We start from the raw sequence: 26,362 nt of genomic DNA, 5'->3' as shown, positions 1-26,362 counted from the left end.
AGTTTTGTTAAAAACAATATTTTTTGGCTAACTTTTTAAAGCTAAAGCTACATGTCCCAGGAAAAAAAGTCAACAACCTCACTAGTTGATGATCCACGAAGACAAAAATAGCAATAGAAGAGAGAGACAACCACTGCTCGGTTGTTAACACAGACAGGTGACGGAACGCAAACACACACACACACACACACACACACACACACACACACACACACACACACACACACACACACACACACACACTCGGACTCAATGACCAATCTGATTGGTAGAGTGCTAGCCCTTGACGAGCGAATCAGTGCACGAGAAAACCGGAGCTGACAACGCCAGTATCTTCTTATTACTAGCCATCGTATTTTCTTCTGTTCAGCGAGTAATGACAACAACGATCCTACTTGACTACTATCAACACTCTCTGATGAAAACAATGACTGATGACAGCGTGCTCTGTGTTTACTAGGTCTAGAGAGATGTTCCGTCATTTCCGGTTTTCATTTTTTGGGCGACAATACAGATTAGCGCCGCCTGCTGTCATGGAGACATAACGTTTCGCGAATGCGCAGAACGTACACTCAGGTTGGCGTTGCTTCGGTGTGTTTGGGGCACTTTTTGGACCGCTTCGGGGAGACGGGAGCCAAATGATCAGTCCGACAGCCTTTTCTGCCGACGGTCGGCCGTCGGGTTGGTGTGTCAGAGCCTTTAGTCTGATTTCTTTCAGTGTTTTGATCCACAAACAGCTGATGGCTTGTGGCATTAAAGAAAGTCACATTTTGCCCATTGTGGTGGTGACAGTGTTCAATTAAGAACACATCAGGTAACATAGCCTGTCTTACAGTAAGCCTGCTTAAGTAATTAATTTTTTTGGACACATGGGGGAAGCACAACAAGCTGTGAACATAACATTTGAGATTACAGTTGATATGACAGGCATAGAGCAACATTAGCATTGATTTGGAGTTACGTTTGTGTCACTTAGTCTCGCTCTGCCAGACCCTCCTCCTAAGCGCGCTGAAGGAGGGTCTGGCTACTCCACATAGCATTCGGGGATAGGAGGAAAACGTGCTCTGGTTTGATGGCATTTCTTTAAACCAATCAGAATCGTCATGGCAAAATAGTTGTGCGAGAGAAAACTCAGATTGGACAGATAGTCTAGCTAGCTGTCTGAATTTACCATGCAGAGATCTGAGGAGTAGTCAACAGTAGTCCTCATAAATCCTTCAAATTTAAAAATTCCAACACAAAGAAAGCGGAAGGAAACAGAAAATACATGCATCCGGCGGAATTTCCTGCAGCACCAGAGCAATCCCGGAAGTGGAACGTCAAGTATATAGACTAGTGTCCACCTGACGACAGGAAGTCTTAAATTGACTTTCCTTGTAGTTCTGGTTTTTTCTCTGTTAACTCCTGAGGGAAATATCTGGCGCTTAATGCTAAACTATGTTTACAAGATATAGTTGCTAACTTTGTCTGTGTGCTAGCAGCCTGCTGTGACTGGAAATGAGACTGATGAGAGCCGTGAGAGTAAACCGAAACAAAGTTGAAAGATGCTAAAACGCTGTAGAGTGTTATTATGTAATAATTCATGGTGGGTTTGTAACTATGAATGTCACCTTTCATATTATACAAAGTCAGTTAATCCATTCTTAATATGATATATTTATTGGGGCAGTTTTAAAGAACGAGGTGAATTAATCAACGTGAAAAGGTCCATCTGTTTTCCTTCTGATATTCTGTGGTGTGGTCTGGCTACTATTTTTAACTGCAGTGATTTACTACTGTCCCCAATATCTGTTGACATACATGTAATTTTGATTTCAGAACACAAAACATTAAAACATCTTTCCTTGTATTTTGTTGTTTTTTTGGCCTCCATGTTTTATTTCTCCAAGTCTACGCAATCCCTTTTATTCCCCTCCATGCATATATTTCCCATAGGAAGGTTACACAGTGATCAAATAAAAAATCATTATCAATAACTGCTGGATTACAGGGAAGAACAGGTGGTCTTTACAAATACAGGCTAGGAACCTGTGTTGTTTGACAGCACCTTGGATGAATGCATACTTTAAATCTAAAATATGGGATGTAAATTTGTGTGTGTGATTTGGACACAACTGTCACACTGGGTGTAAGAACTGTTATTATAGGTGCCATTGTGCAATACAATTTCTCCACTAATTGTATGTGTGTGAAAGATTTGTTCTTACTTCTCCTTGCGAGTCTGCTCGGCTGTGGTTTCCATGGCGCACTCGAGAGAGCTTTGAAGTGAATAAAGCTGATTGGTCGTTTCTTTCAGCAAGAATCGGGTCACAAACTGCTCCAGGTGGGTGGACTCCTGATATTCCTGTCAATCAAGAGGAAGAAAAGGAGACAGAGGAGTTAAAGTAGGAGGAATGACGAAAAGAAAGGATGGTGCCATGCCAGTCAAGAAATGTCCAGACTTCCTCTGCTAATTAAAAGATGCCAACAGATCATTTATTTAGAAGACAGCTGCAGGAGAGGAGAAGAAATGAGGAAGAAGAACATAAACAATCTGGGCTTTACACTCTAGATCTCTTATCTGCTGAAACCTGCCTCTTAAATTGTGTTTCAACAATCTTAAATGGATGCCATCCCAGTTAATATTTTCAAACAAAAAGGTTTGGCTTTGATAAAATAATGATGCAATTTCTACTTGTGTTCATCATTTAAATCACACTAAATAGCATTTTTATTTTAGTTTGGTTTACAACAGTCTAATGGTCTAATAATATATTAATACAATACAAATATTAGGCTTTGTCAAGCATAGAACTGGACTTATTTCCAGTGTTGTCCCAGGTGCCCACCGAGAATTCATCAATATGGAAACTTGCAAAATGTTATAAAAAACAATTTGTCCAAATCAGTGCAACAGAGGCCGATATACCCAGTATTTCAGAAACACTCGGTCCCCCAGTTTCCATGATGGAACTCCATGCTGTCTTTAGTTGACCTTCCCTACCTGTTAAATGTCCCCATCTTTAAAACTTTAAAAAGATTTGCAAATAGTTATTAAGAGGGGTGACAGTTCATTCTTTCACCCGTGACTTGTGGGACAAAGACAAAGGATTAACAAGGGGCATGAATTTTGGTCATTTTGCTCACAACTGGAATGGCATCCCCCCTCAACTCACCTACTGCACAAGCCTACATGCGTTTATCAGTGTTTTAAGCCCCCAACATCTCCTTCCAGGCAGTGCTGCCTTGAAGGCACTAGGATTAGGCAATGGTTATGGTTAGGGTTATGGTTATGGTTATGGTTAGGGTTATGGTTAAGGTTAGGGTTAGGTGCCTTGAAGTCAACGGTCGCAGCGCTTCCTGGAAGGAGACGTTGGGGGCTTAAAACACCATCGAGCCCTACATGCCCTGATGACATCATCAGTCACGATGAATAAACTGACCTTGTGTTGAGTCTTGGTATTGCATCATGTTTCTGATTGGCACAAGTACTGAATGTGCATACGTTTTGGTAAACGACATGAACAGTATTTGTAAAATAACACGTGCTTTGCACCTTCAATTTGTTCTTTTTTTAACTCAAGGATATATTTACAATTTGTTTTGTTAGCTCAGAAAGCTGATGGAAAAATAATCGAATGACTTTCTGAATGACATTTTGAGACGTTATTTGCACAATGCCTGGACCAGAGCAGGAGGGCTGAGTGATGTTTTGAATCGAAGGAAAGTGAATGATGCTCGGTACAACAGAGTTTGCTGTTTGCACGCCACACCTGCTCCCACAGTTTTAAGCACCGTGACTGTTTACACACTCGGCTAACAATGCAACTAATGCAAGTTAGATTAGAGAATGACTAATGCATGAATAGGAATGTGTACGTGTGACAGAAAAAGAAAGCGGAGGAGAGACAGGACATGTATTTCAATGTTTTGTCTGTTACTAATTACTGTGTGTATCAAAAAAGTACAATGACAATGGTTTGATTTAAAAAGCTGGATTTGTTTATCAGACTCTGGAAGTGCGCGCACACGCACACGCCCACGCACACGCACACGCCCACGCACACGCACCCTAATTACAGTATATTGAGTCTTCCTGTGAGAGAGCTGAACTCTTCTCCAGAATACAAAACAGATCATTAGACTTGGGCTTTTCCCATCAGCCCTATCCAACACCACATCCAAAGATTGAACAGTTTGTCCTAAAATGTGAGAACTATCTTAATTCTGTTTTTCACAAGAACAAACATACAGAGAATCCCTGGTTTCTGCACTGTTGTGTTAAAAAAAAACTGAATTGGTCATTGCTATCGGTCATGTCAGGTATTGTTTGATCCCCTGACATTCAAAACACACCCAGGCACACAGTTAGTGAGTCACGACAAAACTGGTAAAGGTCAGTCTCCTGTCTACAATATGAGCATAGATTACCTCCTGTGATCTGTACTGTACCTTTGTGTGTGTGTATTTGTGTTCCCACCTCACCAATGCAGTCATTTTAGACAGCTTACGTAAGGTCTGTCTGATATTTTCCTTTTTGCCATTCTCTTGATGTTTTTATTCTCAGTTGTACAAAATATTGAATGAGTTATTTGTTTGAGGCGGTGCACTGGTGCTAAAATCAATTTAAACCTATTATTACATGTAGATTATTTAAACTGTAAAGATGGAAAGTTTGTATGATCTTTATTGGTGTTTGATGCTAGTGTTTTTACTCTCAGTGTGTTCTGAGTGACGGTGTGTGTTGTCTCGATGAGGATTGTTCAAAGTGTTTGGCTGCACTGAGCCTGTTTTGAGACGTGTGAAGAGTTGTGTTGTTAGGAATGAGTTTTGCAGGTAATGTGAACTGTTTAGCTGAGGTGACTGTTGGTAATGCAGACTGTGGTTAGAGTTTTGCACGTGGCTTCAGTTGTGACCACTGTTGTTTAGCAATCGAAAAAAAAACTTCAAGAGCTATGATTACAAACCCCGACCAGTCATGTAATCAGAACTCACCTTTTGCCAAATGGTTAAAATCCTGATTGCAAATCGTCATCAAATCATGTCAAAAATAAACTGACTGAAATGTGAAATGCTCCCTAAATGATCACCTTAAAGTGCAGAGAACCAGGAATAGATTGCTCTAGCTATTCATAAGTAGACATGTGGATACATTACTAAGTTTGCATGTAAAATCCTTGCAAAATTCATAGAAATTACAGGCTATAGTTTCAAACTACTGATTTGTTATATCAGGTTGCACCATTAAAACTTTACAGTAATCTGCAACACTGTTTCCATTTGATTGTCAAGCAAATGTTAAGCAAACTTTTTAAAATTTGGTATTTTTCAATCAGTTGGTTGGAAGCGAACTTTAAAAAAATTTGAAATGTGAATTAGGTACGTTTCCATCAATTGGTTGGAAGCGAATCAAATAAGGCTACAGCGTAGTTTTGTCAGAAGTTGGCGCAATAGGCTACGCATGGTGGTAATCCACCAGTAAACCCAGTAGAAGACAAAACTCCAAATAAACAGGCTGTGCTCATGAGTCTTTTTACGAAAAGTAACGTAATTTGTATGTATTCCACATATTTTTTGCTGTACGCACCACATTGACTGCTGCTTTATAAGACCACTCTGAGCCACATAATGAGGTGGGTGGGTCATAAAACAGGGCTTTCAAGTGGGGTAGCGGAGCGGAAACTCGCCATGGCCATTTAACCCATCTACAAGACAAAAATGTCTTAGGAATTTGGTTAAATTGTTATTGTTAGTCAAGTGTTAATTGTTCTTTCATTTCAGCTAGTATTGGCCACGTTTTAAAACATTTTTAATTCACAATGGTTATGTCCTTAAAGGTGGCGTGCTATTTATATGCCTTCCCATGAGACCACGTTGTCTGGAGACGAAGAGTGGAACAGCTGATCAGTCATGTGAGTTAAATATTCACTATACGCCAGAACATATTCGGCAAAGACATTTCCATGTCCTATTTAGCGCATCAACTCTTTTTCAACAAAGGCAAAAACTACCTCAAGCCAGCATAAAAACTTTTTTTGTCGAATTTTGCCATTTTCACACAGCTTTTCTAATGCAATACTTCAAAATGCGCATACAAACACGTTAATGGAAACACGGCAACTGACATGTCATCACCTTTTCAGTTAATATTGTCAGGCAGGTAAGTGTAAGGCAGCACAAGAAGGGCCCAAATGCATGCAGATAGTCAAGGCTAATGAGAACAATTTAATGATGCAACAGCAAAGAAACATTGCAACAATGCAACTACAATGATCTGACAGCTGCCTGGGGAAATGGGTTGCTGTATGTGCTGCAGGGCTGATGAGGAAATGAGGTGCAGGTGGGGAGATGGACGGGGAAGCTCATTTGAAGACAGGTGGGAGTGGAAGGATCTGGAATAAAAGGAAAGTCTGAAGGCGTCTATTGGACAGGTAAGCAATAACTGTGAAGGTGTCTGGGGAATTGGAAATCTGTCTGAAGATTTCCATTTTCTGAAGACCCAGTTGATGTGGGCATGTGACAAATATGGCAAACTTGTTAGCAAACAGTTGCTAATTTACGCATCCAGCAGATACAGAGCAACATTATTATATATTTGGAGTCATGTTTTTAACCACTTGATGAATGTAAGTTCAATATTCAGCTCTGTTTATGGTCTTTACCAACTTCACTGCAAAATATATTTATTGATATATTTATGATTCATACTGTAGTTAGAATTATATATTGTGGTTTTTTTATAATTAAAAAACGTACCACTTTTTATCATCATTAAACAGCATTTTGAGTGTCAGGTCAGATGTGTTCAGAAGTGATGCAAAGGCTCATGGGAAAAAACGGTTTCTGTCCTAGTTATAGTGTGTTTAATAATGTTCTGTTAATGTTGGGTGTGCACTTATGTTATCTGGGTTTTAGTTGTGTATGGTTTATTTAGTGTTCATGTTTATCTACATTTATTGTTGCACCATGACCGAGACCCGGGTGGGGACTGATGGGCTCTGGGCAGTGAGAAAGAGTTAAAACTTGATCAGAATCCAGTATTTCTGTCTCCTGGGTGCAATTTATCATGTTGTACAGTACACTGGAAATTTTCACTGTTTTATATTTCCTTCATTGTTTCTGTTTCTTGGAACAAATGTATTGAATACATTGTTCATAAAATCATACTAACATAAAGGAAAATAAAATAATGTATATGAAGAAGAAAAAAACTTTAGTGGTTGTAAGTAGCCTAATGTTTTATATTTGTAATGTTTCGTTGCATGTTTAACTTAACATGCTTTTTTTAGACATGACTCCAGAAAAAAAAGTATGTTTACTAATAATTTTTAGTAATGACTACTAATGTAAACTTGATTTGTCTACAGCGTCAACATACCGCTCTGTGTTAATACAACAGCTTCCCCTTGTGTAAAACTTAAACGGTTTAAGGCAACTGGTTTCCACGCAGATTTCTAGTAAAGTCAACTAATTTTGGGGTAACAGTGTAGCTAATCTCTACATAAGCACTAGTTTGTGTGGTGCAACCTGTTAATGTAGTGATTAGTAAACACTTGCCGTACATTATTACTACCTAAATTAAAACTTGCCAGATTGACTATGATTTCATATAACACTTGGTGCACATTGCATACTGTATGTACTGTAAATGTTTCCATCCACCCACAGTGCTTGCTATTATTTTCTTTAATTTCATAATTTAAAAACCTTTTGCATTATGAAAAAATATTGCACCTAATACTACGATGCACTGTGAAAAGTAAGAACACAGCAACTTCCTGTTGCTGCAGGTGAGTACCACCTGAGATCTGCTAGGACAGGTTTGCTAATGTGTATGGGAAGCCTGTAAATAGCTTTGGCAGGAATATGTGTGCAAAATAAAACCCAGAGTGTCTCAGCACAGATACCTATACAGTTTGTGCCATGGCTTTGATTTAGATACACAATCTTGTTCCAGCTCCCCCGCACATGTTCATGGATGTTTGATGATACAAAAGCACACACACAATCAAGCACATTAGCTTGAGCACACGTAAGCTCACACAAATACACACTAACAATCTTCTAATGTAAAAAAAGAGGAACACATCACAAATACACACACATTCACAGCCAGAGACCGCCCACAATACATATACAGTTCAACTGAGACAGCTGAGCTTTAGTCTGTGACTGATGCAGCATCTGTTCTCCTCCTCGCTCAGCCAATATTTGCTAACAGAGAAATGCAGCACATCATACATTTATTTTCTCTCCTATATAGTTCTATAACACATTTTAGTGTCACAGAAAAAAATAATGTTGCACACACGCTTTGTAGAGGGGGAAACTGGATGAATTAGGTGTCAGGGAGTAAACACTGGGGAGACATCAGCAGTGTGTTCACACTCTAGTGTTGTAATTTGATTTCAAAGTTATTGCCTTGATCAATAACTCATCAATTCTGTCCAATTTGCAAAGAGTAATTTGTTTTTATTCAAGCTCAAATATCTATTTTATACTGTTTAGCTGTGAGGGAACAATAGTGTATACAATAGTGTGTTGATGGAAAATTTGTGAGACTGACTTTTTGCTGTGTACTTCTTGAGAGCTATCTTAAGGCTTTAAAAAGTCCACAGCAAGGTGAATGATCACTTTTGAATGACAGAACCTTAAAATACACACCCATGCTGCCTCTGCTGTTTTTTCTCTTTCTCTTCTGTTGTCTCACTTGCCTCTCTCAACTATTCTCTTGGAGAACAGAAAATGATTTGAGGTGTAATTTGATTTTCGCACCTTGTCACAGCTCGGCGCAAGTCAAGGCCTAAGAAAGATTGCAAAGGGATTGCAAAAGTATCTGTATGTTTCATTTGCTTTGCAGAAATGAAGGCACATGCAATTCATCTCTGTCCTCCTGTAGGTCCAACCTTTTTGAAACATATTTCAAGAAAAAAAATACATTCTCTTTAAATATTTCAAGGATATAAATTGGTTTTCTAGTAGTAGTAATGTTCACTTATGTTTGTTGAAATCATGTATTATTTCATACCACTACCCTTAAACTCTCCCATCACTGCCATCTTTTTAGTCTTCATCTGTGTCACCACAGTTTTTAGGTGTTGAAGTTGGATGTCATCATGTGTTACTCTCTCTGTGCTAATAGAGAACTACCAACAAATTAACGGTTTGACTCCCACTCTGTTTCTAAAGCAGCCACACTGAGACATGTCTGCTTCAGTGCAGATCTGAGGACTGATTTAAGCTTCGCAGCGTGTGTCATATGTGCCAGATGAGATGAGTGCAGAGAAAGAGAGGGGGGTTGAAAGATCTAAAAAGCCACCTCTCTTCATATAACATAATTTTCCCATTTCTCCTTTTTTTCATCTCTGATCATTTACCTTCATCTGTCTATTTGCCTTTCTCTCCCTCGTCAACCCTCTTCTTCTCTCTGATAATTTAAAAGGCATCAGCTCTACAGTACGATCAAGATAGTTTTTTTTTTTTTTTCCAAAGCATGATCAAAAGCAGTATTTATTTGATAATGCAGCCAAAATACATTTAATTCCTTGTCTATGTTGGCCGCAAGTACAGAAAGAATCATAACATGTTTTGTTCTGGGGGTTAATTAGTAGCATGAATGTGCCCTGGTTCATCCTTTTTAGCTCTGTAATGGAAATCTGACTAATGGGAGATCTGAGGAAGCCAGTTGGGCAGCAGAGGCGCATGCTGGGAGAGTTCAGTTTAGGCTACGCTGTGAGTAAATCAAACATCTCTTACTATTATTATGTGCGCTGCATGGGATGCCAGTGTGATGTTCACTGTGTGGCGGTGTTGACGTGTGTATGAGTGTGTCACAAGGATTTTAATTAATATGATTATACAGACTTTGCTCTAAATAGATGCAAATAGCATCCAAATTATAACAGATTTATTTTTAGCAATTTTCTTTCAGTGACCAGGTTTACACAACCACAAATGTCACACCTTTCCTATAAGGGTCATATCAAATCTAAATACAAACACATCATACACACTGCTTATTCACTCTTTACAGTGGAGGATCGTCTACACCAAGGACAAATGTCCATAAATTAATTTATAATATTGATTGTGGATGATATAATCTCATTCTTGTATTGTATTTATAAGTAATCAAGGTGGTTGTTGTCTGTAGGTGTGAATGGAAACAGCTAGTAGCCAAAGTAACAAAATGTCGACAAATATGGAGGTGCATAGTTTTAAGTTAGATATTTAGACATTCAGCGATAGAATAACTTTTCATCAGTTTTCAACAGATGTGTTGTGCAGTGCTGATGGTACACAGGTGTTATTTTTATTATTTTGTGCTGGAGATGACAATGTAGATTGGTCGGTCCAGACTTAAAAAAATTCTCAACAACTATTTGATGATTTGCAAGGACATTTTATACAGAAATTAATCGTCTCCCGATTTGTAATGATTTTGATCCCTGATGTTTCTTTTAGAGCCGTCAGAAGGTTAACATTTTTGGCCTTTAGGGAAATATGTTGACTAACTATTGGATAGATTGCCATGACATTTCATGCAGATATCGATGGTGCCAAGAGGGTGAACTCTTCTTTTCACTTATCAAACTTCCAACCAACTTTATTTTCATCAGGACCTCCTCCCATTATATAGGACACAACCAAAAATTGTACAGTATGGCCCAGTGCAATTCTGACTTGTATTTTCTCAAAGGTAAAACCTCCTTTTCTATTTTTATATAGATTTCCAACTGGACCATTAACACAGTTACACAGCTTTTATTTTTTAAAGCTAGAAGTCAATTACAAATCATGCTTTATTATGTGATTCAATTGGGTTAAAATGTCTTGTGAGCAGCTACTGTAAACTGTATGTATGTGTATATATATATATATATATATATATATATATATATATATATATATATATATATATATATATATATATATATATATGGGAGTATAAATGGAAATAGAACATTTTAAAACATCCTCCAGTGTATGCCTGGAAGATACCCGAATACAGATATGAATACAGATATTAAATGTATTACAGATACAGATAGTAGCTTTGCGATACACCCCGAGTTATGTTGAGAAAGTATGTTTGTCTTTCAGTGATGGTTTCATTTCTACCATCTCACCTTCTTTGTTTTGTCCATCGCCTTCAGTATGGACTTATTCAGGTCTTCTAAGGCAGCGAGAACATTCTCATATTCACCGAGGTGCTGGGAGAAATACTCTTCACAGCAGAAAGACAAGAAAAAAAGAAAAAAACATTTTATGAGTTAAGCAACTAGGACAGGGCTGTAGGTGTTTTGTTAAAGCTGCACTCTGTGACGCCTCAGTCAGCCTGCAGGGGTTTGGTCATGGAGCATGTGACCATATCTTACATGGTTCTTTCCTTATGCTGGGAAAATTGTCAAATAGCATTTAGGTCGATAGCGTGACTGCGAGGTAAAGCAAGATAAAGCCAGAACAGTACAGCTTATTACAGTTATTAAAAGTTATTGTTATTTGGGTGAATAATTAACTTACCACAGAGTTCATCAGTGTCCACATTGCTGCAAAACAAAAAGTGAGAGAGAAATTTAAATAAAAATAATTCCTCAAAAACAAAGGTTTTCAAGGTTAAAGGAGGTGACAGATTAATCCTTCATCTCTGCAAAAACATTTCCAGACAGTTGGTGAATCAGTGTATGATGACAAATGGTAGCAAGTAAAATATGTCATGAATAATTGAATAATTTAGTTGTTTTTCCCCCCAGATGGTCCAGACAGTGAATCCCTCACAGGAAACCCTTCAGGTATTTTGTGATAAATGTCAATGCATGAGTGTGTTTTAGGGATGTCTGAGTGTGAAGTGGAAGATTATTCATTTTATCTCTGTACGGCTTGCACGGGAGACATTTTTTCCTTGTAACAATGACGGACCCTGGAGAATTATGCCAGTTTTAACTCGATTCCACACAAGCTGTATAGCTGTCGTTCACAAGAGAGAAAGTGCTGAAGCAATCAATCAGTCCAAACAGGAGAAAACACTTAGAGGCACAGAGGAGGTAAACCAGAGGTTAGACACTAAACTACGTAACTCACTAAAAGGCTCTTACTTGGGTGGCTTGAAACTTGGCTGTTTTGACATTTTAAGGTACATTATCTATGAAAGGACCATGTACAAGTGAAGCAATGAATACAACTGTATTGTAAAGATAATGAAAAACATGATGAATTATAGCACAGTTTTGCACGTTAGTCCCCCTGTGTAACTTCAACTACAAATTATTTATGCACAAATCTTGTACAGACTACATGCAATATCTGTGCTATATATATATATATATATATACATATCTATATACATATATATATATATATATATACTATCTATATATATCTATATATATATCTATATATATATATATATATATCATATATATATACATATATATATCTACTCTATATATATATATATATATATATATATATATATATATATATATATATATATATATATATATTGAATAATCTTTCAGTGTTCAACATCAACCTGAGCAGGCTAGGGAGCCTGTGATGCAGACCTTACGGCTTAGTGAGTCATTCTTTAATCAATACAGGATTCAAATTGAGACTTCAAATTACTTCCAATAACAACTTTGCCATCTGTAAAATCAACAAACAGGGAGGAACATGTTTGTTTTCGATTGAACACGGAGTCCATTAAAGTTCTGTGTGAGTGATCGTGGCTAACAGGTAAATTACACATCTTATGATACTCTCATAATGAGGTTAACAAATGATATCATGGATAACAAATCATTGTGTTGTTATGTCTCGCCTTTCTCTCTTTGACTGCAGAGGCATTCCATCAGCGGAAATACTAAACTGTGGATTTAAATACCATGACGCCTGATCACATTAGCAATGAGAAACATGTTAAGATTAAAACATAAAAGATCTTTGGTACACCAAAGTGTATTTTGGACACCAGGAAGAGCTCTAAGGCAGGAGTAGAGCCATTTGAAGACACTGACAGAAGGAGCCAGAGTATCTATGTAGTCTTATCTACAATAGATAATATTTTGATTTCAAAACATCTCTGTGGAAAAACACATTGTAGAAAAAAGCTAAAGGAACACAGGCCTTTTCATTAAGAAATTATGGGTTTGTGTATGAAATATGTTACAGATGAATTAAGTTTAGGTGTAGGGCCAGAAATGTTTACTTCTAGTTTGCATTCAGTTTAATTCTTCAACCCTGATGAACACGCCTGTCTCCATCATTACAAACTTTAGTTGTACACCATATAAATGCACATATAATAATAACTTTGTCAAGATCCCGTGATTTCCTAAGTTTCCCCAAATGGGATAGAAATGTGTATGCATGTGGATGCAGCTCAGCACATAGAGGCTGTGACTAAAATCAAATTCACTCATTCACTACAGTAACAAAAATAAAAATTTGATATGATGCAACATCACTTACGGGTGTAGGTAGGATGTCTATTTGCATATTTCATTCATTATCACATATACAGATACTGTCATTTCTTAACCTTAAAGTTAGGTGAAAATCTGAAGGTAAAATTAACATCAAATATTTAAAGTGCCCATATTATGAAAGAAATCACTTTTTCTGGGATTTGGGGTGTTATTTTGTGTCTCTGGTGCTTCCACACACATACAAACTTGAAAAAAAAAAAACATCCATGCTGTTTATAGTGAGATACGGGTTTCTGAATGTGTCCTGCCTTCAGTCTTCGGGTGAGCTGTTCAAAATTGGCAGGGCTTTTTACGTCACTAGCCGAAACGAGGTGGCTAACCGTAGCATGCTAGCGCTAGCATGCTAGCTCGTTCTGAATGGCAAAACACTGCTACAACACACACTAGTTCACCATAATCTACAAAAGAACTACTTACATGTCCCTATTCTGCAGGTATTCTACGCAAAGTTGGAAGTGTGCCCTCGTTTAGAAGAAGTCTCCCGGCTAATCCTGCCTTGTACTACTGAAGTTGTAGAAACAAACAGCTAGCTAGATGATGTGATCCTTACCTAGCTACTGCGCATGTGTGACTGCCAACAAAGATGTTACAGCAGTGAGAGGTCTCACTCTGTAGCTAAAACAGAGACCTCAACACAGGGTGAAAAGAGGAGCTGTAGCAATGTGCAGTACAACAAAAATATGGTGCTTTTTGAAAATTAAACCATGTAAACCTATTCTGGTACAACCTCAAAATACAATTATGAACCTGAAAATGAGCATAATATGGCCACTTTAACATTTGGGTTGAACATTTAGTAGCCTATAACTGCTGACCAGTTAAAAATACATTTGTAGAAACCCTTTGTCTGAGTTCAGTCTGTATTTGTGCAGATATTCAGGAAGCTAACAGTTTCAAAAGATTATATTTTTTATGTAATTGATTATTGCAGGCATTTATTGTGTTAATGTTTCTACTTGTTCACCGACGGTAATATACCTTGAGTAGATTAGTATTAGTATTTTATTTATATAAAAAAAATTTGGCTTTTGCACACTATTATATGAATATGTAGGAAAAATGACAGTAAAACAGAACATTTATTGTCTTTGTTCACTTTCAATTCCACCAGTTTATTAAATGAAATCACAATTTGCACACTGAAATATTGGCTTCTTTACATTGAGAATAAATGCTGTGTTTACTGAGTTAATTGGAAGTGGATCAATATTAGCAACAAACTCTCCAGCGTTGATGTTATCGGATGTGGATGTGAAGTCATCATCATGAAGGATATGATATGGCGGCCATTACAGGTACTTGACGCAGAAGTAAGATCTTTTTGCCTTACAGTCAAGGTCACCGAAATATATATCTGTGGGAACAGGTTAAAGATTAGACAAAACAACAAGATAAAAAGGCAGTTTATCTTGACAAAGAATTCTTTTTATTTTATTAATACAATTTTAAAAGTAAAAGTCATCTGTTTTTCTTTTTTCGTCCTAGTACACGTTCCTCCACAGATGCCAAGTTTGTTTACTACTGTGGTCATGGAAACGATCTGATTAGCTTTATATTTCCCTCTTGAGGACTGACTTACTGCCGCCGGTGCTTAAGAGCGCACGTTTGCTATGTTCACTTGGGCCATTGACATTTGCGTTGGCAAACTTGCGTGGACTATTGTGTTGACTATATGTTTCTGTAATCTGGTTAATAAATACTTTACCAGTCTACCTACTTTGTTGGGTCCTATCCCTGTTGCCTCATCCACCATTACAGACAATCAATATGTCAACAAATAACCATTTTGTACCCTTGATGTTCATCTCCATACAATTTTCTCCAGCGAGTTTGGTTGGCTTTCCTGATTTCTAGATGATGCTGTTGAACATGGTGCCGTCAGTCCACTGCCATTTATGATCCTGAAAGATGAAGCTTCATTTCAGAACATTTACCCTTTAACATGTGAAAGCACAGTAACAACGTTTGATTGTTACTAGGGCTGGCTTGCTTTAAAGACTGAGCCGTGGTGGCGGCATTGCAACCTGCTGCAGCCAATTCAAAATACAGAACAGTGAAAGGCATTAGCCACTGTGGACAAAGGTCACCATTTTTGTCGGCACATTTTACTTTTGAGAGAGCCAGGCTAGCAGTTTCCCTGTGTTTATAGTCTTTATGCTAAGCTAAGCAAATCACCTCCCACTTCACAGATACGTATCTTGTCATCTAACTCTCAGCATGAAAATGAATAAGCGTATTTCCACAAATGTCAAACTAATCCTTTAAGATTGTGAAAGTGTGTTTAAAACAAGTAAAAAAAAAAACTTGGGATGAAGGTACTTGAATAAAACCTCAAATAATAAAAAACCCTTTCTGGTAATGGGGACAAAGGTCAGCTCTGACTTTGAATCCTGCAACTCTTCATTTTTCATACTCGGAGGATCTATACAGCAACAGCATCTATCTGTTTCTCTGTAAAATCACTCACCTCAACAGCATCAGTGCCCCCAGTCCAGATAGTCTGGATGTTTTTATTCAGTCTTCCAACCAAAGCTCTCAAGAAGTTTTTCTCTTCTTCACTTTTGATAGAGACCAGATTTGCCTGGTATAGATGGCAGACGTGCTATTGAAGGAGATCAAAAAGATTGAGGGAGGTAGGGAGGATGACCTGTTGCTTGGTATGAATCATGACATTAACAACAAATTGCTTTAGTGCATTGCCAGAAAATGTTGTTGTTACCTCTGCATAGGTCCAAGTCTGTGGATTTTGCCAGAACCTGTAACAGCGAGTGCCAAATTGAGTCCAACCAGAGGGCCATCTCTTAGATGCACAGGGGTCACCTATAACACAGAAGACAGTGTAAAAAATATTCAGTCTTGGGTTAAAAAAATACTTAACATGCTACACCTAAACATAACTGACTAAAGGCAAGACACCACAGGCAAAAACATTGTTTCTTCATGCAATGGTCAATTTGAAGATTTTGGGTCTTCTTTCAGACTAGTGGAAAGAAAATATCCAAAATACATTTAGGTGTTCATTATACTACACTTTGTATATTTGTGTCTGTAGATTTCTCCTACATTCACCAAAAGTTTGCATTACTTATTATTTTTTTACAGAACAGTTGGTTCATGTATTATTCATAGCCTGTTGTATACAACATTTTATTCCTAAAAGCATGAAATGGATTTTTATGGCTGTTGGCAGTATTTTCTGATTTATGGAGTGATAAAAAGAGATGCACAAAAAATGGTACCCTATTTACCTGTAGTGTCTCTATGTAACCAGTGTACAGCTGTTGGTGGTGGGGGGCTCTCTGTGTTCCATCAATGCTAATCTATGTAAAATATCCTTCAAGTCATTCCTGCTTATGGATGAATCAACATAGAGTATGAACAGGCTGCCCAGCTGGAAGCAATATTACTGTAAAAATGGTAGGTTCCACTAAAAATATATGGATATTTTTGTTAGCAGGGGAAGTTTATTTGTGAGCATTTGTTTCTTTGATTTCAAAAATACAAATGTGCACATATATAATTAAGTTTCCTGTGCCGTTCTCAAAATCCCTTTGCTATGGGAAACAACAACAAACTTCGAGCTACACGATGAAAATGGCATGTTTTGAAAAAAATGTAAAACCTCACCCGCAAAGCAACCAGCATTGTGGGTGACCTCAGCCACCCCTCACACAGCGTCTTCAGCCTCGTGCCATGTGGGAGACAGTACCGGAGCATCCAAGCCTGTTCCACCTGACTGGCAAACAGCTTAATTTCCCAGGCAGTCAGGAAGCTCAAACCCACTCATACTCACAGTGAGTTAAGTGCGTTTTTTTTCGTTCTGGGTATATCCGTGCAGTGTGTTGTATTTACTATTTTATTTTTACACAGATGGCATCTATAAGCAATAATCATTATTTGATGCTGACATCAAAGAGTGAATCCTGCAGTCTTACCTTTGTCGTGATGATCTGATAACGTTGCAGCAACAGGTAGCTGTTATTGAGGGAGAGGAAATGCACTCTTTATATACCTTCAGCTGCGGTGGCTCGAAGCGTTTCATTCTCTGGCTGCAAAACACTGTTTAATTATTCCAATGAAGGTAATTCAATCCTTACTCAGGCTTTGAGCAGCCTTAAAGTCACCCTCCACTCAAAAATAAGTGTTTTGTTGTTCCAACGCTGGATGTTTGAGTTTCATAGTGCAGAATGATGTTTGTGCAGACTATGACACCAGAAGGCTGTTTTCACATTCATCTGCTAAAAGTGGAAAGAGGGAGTAGATGCATTTTTAAGGATTTTAATGTGGGATTATACTTTTTTTTTGCGGGGGAAAAACATGTCAGATACACATTATTGTTGGGGATCTTTAAGGGTGGAGTATTTAACTTCCATATTTATTTATTTTTGCAAGCTGGTAGTCTAAGTGTGTGAAACACACCTGTGATATTTGTTTAATGTTGAGTTTCCCTTAAAGTCACAGAGAAAGAGGCAGTATAAATTAATAAATGCCGGCATGCGATTAAAAAAAATTAACGCGTTATGCTCGGCCCTTAATCGCATCGATTAACGCGTTAATGCTGACAGCGCTAGTTATTATATATTATTATATATATTATAAATTAATATTATATATAAACTGATTCAAGCCCTAAATCAAAATTGTTAGACACTGAATATCATGGTTTTTCAAGATGTAATGCACTATGGGTTGTTTAAAGAGGCTTTCGAAACCATCAGAGAAACAGTAAACAGCTTCAGGCTTTAACAGTACCTTAATAGCATCTCTTACAGCAAAATCCACCAGAACAAGACAACTTTCATCTGTTTCTATCACAGGACAGAAGACTTGCTACATTTATGCAATGTAAGGTTGATGACTTACGTCAACGCCAAACTATAAATTAAATGTAAATCTTAGTTACTTTATCCTGTATCTACTTAAGTGTACTAACTTTTAGAAATACCAGGGGCAAAAATACATGTACTACAGCAATTCTTTGGAAGCAGTTCTTTTTGGTATATGATATATTATAATAATTTTTGTCAAATAATCATTGTTGAATAAATGCAAGCTGTTTTGATTGTTTGTTTAATTTGTTGTCTTGCCTGACTTGAAAATCTGTCATTTTTGTTTTTTAATCCTTTTTATTTAGAATTTATTATTTTTAATTTTACTACAGATACAAGATTGTACTGCTTCCAGAAGGAAGCAGCACATTATTATGTTACTTTCAAATACATATCTTGAAAAAAAGTCTATCTCTGGCCTTCATCACAGCCCGTGCTTACCCAACTTTAGTTTACCTCAAATGTCACCCTGTGTAATGCTGCACATCAACGGATTTTACACAAGATTTACATGAGGGGTTTAAGCTCAACCAACAGCATTATCATACCTGAGCACCCAGAGGGGTTTGTTCAAGGGACCCATGCAAACTATTACATTGTTAAAGGTGGAGTGATCTTGGCTCCTTTCACACTTTTCTTGACGTGGGAAACGGCCTTAGTGCTGAACAGTCATATTTAGCCATTTTAACTTCACTTTATTGCAGCAATAACAAAGTTCATTGCCTGAATGGCTATATAAAATTAAAATCACTGTCATTGCTTCATACAGGACAGAAGTGAAACTGACCCATCGGATGATTTCTATATATGGCTATGTAAAATATTAATGTACAAATAAGGCTATTCTTTGCATTGATCAGTCAATGTGCATGTGCAAGGTATTAATCCAGAGTAAAATATTTCACCAACTATTGGATAGATTCTCCTTAAAACAGAAAGGTCCTTTGAGGATCCTAAAACCCGGAAATGAGTTAGGATTTTTGAACTTTCGGTTCCCTTGTCTCGAAGTCAATGGGTTTTTTGAATGGGTTTTTGGTGAGATGCATGAAATAAGGTCTATGGTTAACACAAGCGTAAGATATTTTAACGTTTTGTTCTATGAAATAAAATACATCAGTCAGTATCCCACTCATGCATTTTGAAGCTTAAGTATGTGTCTTAAAAAAGGCAGTTGCTAACAGGTGGCTAACTGAGACTACAAATGTCATCACACTGAACACCCTAAATCACAACATTGTCATCTACCTTTCCTCCATCATCCACATCTCAATTCTGTCCTCCATGGAATGATATGAAAAAGATAAAGCAATGCATTGACTTACTCTGTGTTATGAGTGTCAATTGTGTGGAAGAGCTCCTTTAACTCGTCAGCTGTCAAGACTCCATCAGAGAAATAGGCTTTGAATTCATCAAAGGACAGCTTTCCATCATCTGGGGACAGAGCACACATGTAACTTGTCAGAACAGGGACAAGACAGCTCAGTCAGGACTGCAGCACCCTGTGAGATAAGGTGGCCATTTTCTAAAAGATTCCTTAAATAAATCAAAGACTTAATTTAATTAAGAATTTAAGTTGTTAAGTTAACTCTTGAGCTGATGAACATGAAGGTGACTTAAGCTAACTCAGATAAGATGCAGCATGCTAGATACTGCAGGTGGCTGAAGCAGCAAAAGATGGCATCAACTGTATAGATCATATTGCCTTCACAGTGGAAAAATCAGTGATTAAACTTAACAAAATAACTTCAAAGTGAAACATTTTTCCTTGTTTGTATTACTATAATAAACACCACTGTAAAAGGTAATCACCTTTTGTTCCATTAGGTCAACTTGATGGTAATCTCAAACAGTAATTGAGGCTCTGCAATTATGCTTAGAATAAAAAGGCCCAAGCTGTGTGAAATATTCATGTGGTAAATAATAAACAGAATTTCAAAATGAGGAGCCCTAAAACTGAATATCCTGCAGCAAAATGAAGATAATCATCCACAGACGACATATTTTTTCCACACAGTTCTGGCTGCAGTAGTTTCTGTCAGTTTGTGTGACATGAGGTGGCTGATCTTTATGTTCACTGCTGAGCTGCTGCTCTGGAGGTAATGTTCAGTATGTCTGAAATGTCACTATGTGAGCAAGAGAGATGCACATAAATCAAGCGCACAGTGACTCACTCATTGAGCTCGGAAATAATCTTGGAACAGACCTGACATATAAGTGCTGCTGTTTGCACAACTCTGAAAACAAACGTGGGATGACTTCTTATCTTGCTGCATGACAAGACCTCAAGTCACTCACAGCGAGGAACAGACATTTAATGACTAACGAAGCAAGTCATGTGAATAAGAGTTGTGATGAAAATCTTTTTTGATGTCAGGGTATCTGTCAAATTGTCAGATGAAACCTGATTTCAATTAGTTCTTTAACTAAAAACACTCAACAGTCATTGGTCGAAATGAAGTGACCCATAGGGGCATCTTGTCTTGGATAACATTTCTTACTGTGGTCTATGCTTTTATTTGCATTTCAGGACCATTAATGAAAAAAACAAAAACATATTTAAATAATGAATTAAATTAATAATTTAAATAAAGTATATACTCAATATCCCTCCCAAAAAATGGAATAAAATGCATTAGGTAATAAAAACTTAAGAAAAACAAGAAATACTGTAATCCAGCACCTAACCTCTCATGAAACAGCAAATTTACTTTTTCACTAACGTGACATTTAAAGTGGCAATCAGTCAGCTTTAGAAATGCTGGTAGGTTGATTTTGTCACTGTTTACGGTCTTTATGCTAAGCTAAGCTAACCAGCTGCTGGCGAAAGCTACTGTACACACATAAAAGTTGTATCGATCTCCTCATCCATGCAACAAAGTGACTAAGCATATTTCCCAAAATGTCAAACTATTCCTTTAAGTGATTCAGTGTCGTCAGACACCGCCTACTAAGAGTCTGGGTCTGTCCGAGGTTTCTTCCCGAAAGGGAGTTTTTCCTCGCCACTGTCGCAATAGCTACCACTAATGCTTGCTCTTGAGGGAATTATTGTAATTGTTGGGGCTTTGTCTTACTCTGTCTGTAAAGTGTCTCGAGATAACTCTTGTTATGATTTGATACTATAAATAAAACTGAATTGAATTGAAAATTAAATTGAATAAAGGCATCTTGTGTCCTCCATTTAGCAAAGAAAAATAAAATGTATCTACACTTTAATTTGTAATTCAGGATTACATTTTTTATTATTTATTTAATTAATGTATATATATATATATATAGGCCTACTATATGAAGTAAAATGCTTTTAGAACAGAAACGTATGTGAGTGATCTTGCAAGATTTATTGCAAGTATATTTAAAAAGGCTACTGTAATTCAAAGAAGTTTCATTTTATTTTCTGACTACACACAAATGCAGAACCGTCTATCAGACTGACTTGACTGAATAAATCAGACTCAGTAAATCAAAAAGCTGTGTACCATGAAAGATTTCCTAGATTCAGACTCCTGCTGTCCATGGTAAACAGCACCATAAACAATGTACTGTATGTGTGTATGTTCATACTGCATGTTATGATAATGCTTCACAAGATAGTGGAGGTGAAACAATAGCAACATTTGCGATGAACCTCCTACTATACACCCCTAAAGAGTGGACTGCTTACTGTTATAAAAATATCTAATAAAGTTTTGACATTTTTCTTGCACTGAACCTCAGTGGGCATGGTCATTTTCCTGTTTCCATGGAAACTGAAAGAGTATCAGCAGAGAGCATGATCAGAATTTCATTGAAAAAGTAGGTTTTCGCACAATGCTGAGGCAATGCCAAAGTGTGTGTGTGTGTGTGTGTGTGTGTGTGTGTGTGTGTGTGTGTGTGTGTGTGTGTGTGTGTGTGTGTGTGTGTGTGTGTGTGTGAGTCTGGAAAGAGCTTTTGGTGCAATATTTACCGTTTTTATCAGCTCTCCGTAAAATCTGTAACAAGAAAAAGAAAAAAGAGGGATGTCAAAAAGGTTTAACATCATCTAAGTTAAAATAACTTTGTGTGTGTGTGTGTGTGTGTGTGTGTGTGTATCATCGATCACACTCTTAAAAGCAGTGCGTCATTAAATTATTGATAGTGCTGTCCCAGAGTCCAGAGGAGATGAAAGGCAGAGTGGCAATGTCCACACCAGCTTGTAAAGGCTCAAACCACCTAGAAATAGCACTGCCCACTTTCTCTTCTTGTTGAGTTTGTGCTTTAAGTCTATTTAGACATTATCACTATAGGCTACATCTGACAGCATACCAATGAATGTGCAAGATATACATTTTAAAATCAGTCTCAGTTCTACCTTTTACTCATCTCTTGTCCATATCAAATTTCTAAATCAATCAATTAAATAAAATACAACTTTATGGGCAATTGTATGCAGCAGCAGCATCCTTGCCATTCAGGTCAACAAATACATGCACAAATAAATAAGGGGGGAAAAATGCACAAAGTACAAGACAATCAATCATCGCTTTTTCATGCCCTCATTCCATATTGATAATCTATCAATAAAGACAGTTTTCAGGCAAAAATGCCAGACATTTGATAGTTTCTGCTTCTCAAATGGGAAATTTGCTTAGTTTGTCTCAAATTATAGTAAATTTAATATTTCGGGCTTTTGGGCTGCTGGTCTGACAAAACAAGGCAATTTGACATCAACTTGGCTTCAAGATAACGTAGGCCTAATAGGAATGTTTCATGATTTCTGATGTTTTATAGACCAAACAATGAATCTGCATAATCAACAATGGAATTAGTCGCAGCCCTACTTTTATCTGATCCCCAACTCTTCGACCGGACAGCTGCTCTTTCTGTTCTTATTGACTCATGTGTATGACATTCATGCATATTGAAAATCATTTAGAAATGTAAGCTGATTAGATTTGGTCAGCTTACAGTAACTCAGGCTGATTACTCTTCTCATCTCATCGTAATTAATCTTTTACATCTAATGAGTAAAACTAATTCATTTAACCAAGAATAGAAGTCTGACTGATTTTTTTCCTCTCTATTCTCTGGTAATAAAGTGGAAATCTGGCACCACAGCAGCATCAAAAACACATGGAGACACAGCACATCTAACCTGTTCCAGGATGAAACAACTGTTAGGCAGCTTTTGTGTTTTAATGATACACAGCCAACTGAGGCGAAAGCTATAGAAACAATAGAAGCAGCACTCTGATGACCAACCCGCCTCTGAAGACAAGCAGTGGTTTGATTCCTTGCCAGAAGATAGAGCACCTGTTCAACATCAGTCAGACATTGGACCTTATACTGCTTTCCACCTTTAGTAACTATTGGTTCCCATGTGTGCATCCTTCTCTGTTTCTCATAAACACTGAAGACAGCCAGGTTTGTAATTAAAACATCACAAATGAATGAAAGAGTGGAGGAATGAGGAGGAATTAGGTGGTCGGTACCAAGGCAGAATGCAGTGCCGTGAATCTGGGGAGGGAAAGCTCTTGAGATTGAAGCAATTGAGGAAGATCATTAGCTGTACTGATATGCATATAAGATGTGATTTGATATTTAAATCATCATCAGCAAGTGTTGAGAATACTTATAGTGTATTTCGACAATGTAATAATGCGACTTTTTAGAATGATATTTTTATTCAACCAAATAGACTTTTAACAATTCATTTACTTGGTATTTGGTTTTGAACACTGACATAAAAATGGATGGCCAGCCTTTGAAATCCTGACACAATGAATCTAAATTAAAGGTCAGGCTTGTCAAATGAATACATTCTATAAAACATTAAACCCCTCTGTACCCTGCATGCATTAGGGGGATCCATAATAAAGTAGGTGATAAAAAAAAAAAAACCTGTCCGACAGATAATTAAAACTTAGATTTCATCAATAAAAAATGTTTTTATCTGGGAAGCATGATTTTGTTTTCCTTTATTTATTTTTTCTGCTATAGGCTTTAGATTGTTACCTAGGTAATTTGAAATAGTCATACATTATGCTTAAGTGTTTTTGCATTATTAGCCTAGTGATTAGTGAAGATGAAATATATTTTGTACTATAAATAAGGATTAAAAAAATGTTTTACTTACATCTATGAAAATCGACATTCCCCTTTTTAGTTCCATTTGAGCTGTGGGCTCCTCAGACACAGACTGAACCTCCTCTGAACAATCCATCATTCAAAATGTAGCTTCAGTTATAGGCCTACTGTGCAAAAGAATGTGTCTGCTTGAACCTCTTATCTGATCAAAGCCAATGGTCAAAAAGAGCGACGGTTTAACGCGGTCAAGGCAGCTGGAATAAAACGCACGACTTCCGGATTAAAGTTTCACAATTTAACCATTCATTATTATTTCGTACGATACCACAACAAAAAGTAGCTTGATGTTTTTCTGCCCTCCTTTCTTTCCACATGTTTTCCGCTAAAACATGATCTCATTTGTTTTGTCGATGATTTTGAGGCTATTCTTTTCATTGCTACTACACAAACCGAGACTTTTCCTACATCTAAATGTTTTTATTTTGAAAGTAAATCACTGAACTTCCTGCCGTGTAACCTACTGGCTTTCTCCGTCAGTCTTGACGGCGCCTCAGTCAGTGGTCCAAACCTGCATCTCCGCTCACTCCGGTCACTCGAATGACTCAAATGTATTTCCTTCTGTTTTGTATTGTTGTGCATAAGCTAATAAACGACCACTGTCAGATCACTGAAAAATATGTTTACTGATACAGATAACATCACTGTAATCAATCCACATGTCTACAACATACAGCGAATTGAGCATCACAATTAGCACATGTCTCAGATAGGAGTGCTATATAGACTACACGTTTTTGTTAAAAGATAAAGAAGTAAACAAGTCGAGTATAATGTTCTCTATGTGGCCTTAGACATTTTTTCCACAGGTATTCTGAAAAATGGGATAAAGAGATCTTTTCTGACATCTTTTTAAATTGAAAGATAAAGACATAGCCTACTGTAAATCTCATAGCCTGGCCTGGTCTCTTAAGGGCCTCCAAATTGTGCTCCTTTAAGTTGACCGTAGTTGTTGGATTTAAGTTGACATGACATTTCTAGTTGGTAATCATTTATGTTTGTATTAATTTATTTCATCACGTTGTAACATCTACAGCATCATAACAACATAACAAATTGCATTTTGCGCATCTTCATCAATTAGGAAGAATAATATAGGAAAATACACTTGAGTGGGAAAGAATAAAGACACAAACTAACAAATAGCTTTGCTTTGTGAAACAGTTTGCCCTCAAATTAAATGTACCCAATACAACCTGGTGATGAATTGAATTAGATTGTCAAGTGTTAAATGTTTTCACATAAATACAGATAAATCCTACTCATAAATTAACAGTGTGCATTGCTTGTAAAACTGTGTAACAGTTCCATCTAGTGGAGTGTTACAACAGCGCGGCAGTAAATCCCACCATATAAACGAACATGATCATCTTTAAGTGTAAGGTAATGTAATTGATGTCAATACTAGGTATGAATTAAAAATTCAAAAGCCTTTGAGAAAGTGGAAGCGACACAAAGTTTTTTGAGAACTACTACAAAAAAAGCTCTCTTTACCCACAGCTGGGAGAGCCAGGCGGTGAGCGGTTGTAGATGCATGAATGCACATATTGTCTGCCTCACTCGCCTCATTATGAATTTATGGTGAGCATGCCAAGCAAGAAGATTCCCCTCAGGCTACTATGTTATACTGTATGCTCTTACAAATACAAGAGAATATAAATACAAACGTTGTTGCACACTAGAAATCCTACTTTTCTTTTTCTTTTTTTATTAAAAATGGGTGAATAAAATTTTGTGAGTGTGATATGACTTCCACAAATGATTGATGACCATACAACTTAACTCCAGTGTTGGAACATAACCAAGTACATTTACTCAAGTTGTGTTCTTAAGTAGTACTTAGCCTAATTTAAACTTAAGCAAACCTTTGAGTGCAAGACTTCTACGTGTATTACTATCTTTGAACATTGTGGTTTTACTTTTACTTGAGCAAACAATGTGAGTAGCCTACTTATTCCACCACTTCTA

General features: G+C 37.2%; 1 protein-coding gene across 1 annotated transcript in view; it reads right to left on the bottom strand.

Annotated features, from left to right (window-relative positions):
- The window catches only part of necab1 (N-terminal EF-hand calcium binding protein 1), a 38,397-nt gene extending 13,910 nt beyond the window's left edge, over positions 1-24,487 (bottom strand). Inside the window, exons 1-6 of the mRNA XM_078267944.1 lie at positions 24,387-24,487; positions 22,239-22,263; positions 19,618-19,726; positions 11,503-11,528; positions 11,109-11,206; positions 2,208-2,344 (exon numbers count right to left, since the gene is read on the bottom strand). Coding sequence (XP_078124070.1) covers positions 2,208-2,344; positions 11,109-11,206; positions 11,503-11,528; positions 19,618-19,726; positions 22,239-22,263; positions 24,387-24,476 — 485 coding nt within the window. The 5' untranslated portion in view covers positions 24,477-24,487. The remainder of the gene's footprint in view (positions 1-2,207; positions 2,345-11,108; positions 11,207-11,502; positions 11,529-19,617; positions 19,727-22,238; positions 22,264-24,386) is intronic.
- Positions 24,488-26,362: the final 1,875 nt, after the last annotated feature.

Source organism: Sander vitreus, chromosome 14 (genome assembly GCF_031162955.1).
Source record: "Sander vitreus isolate 19-12246 chromosome 14, sanVit1, whole genome shotgun sequence".
NCBI lineage: Eukaryota > Metazoa > Chordata > Actinopteri > Perciformes > Percidae > Sander > Sander vitreus.
The sequence above is the reverse complement of the archived record's forward strand: the minus strand, read 5'-3'. Positions and strand labels throughout refer to the sequence as shown.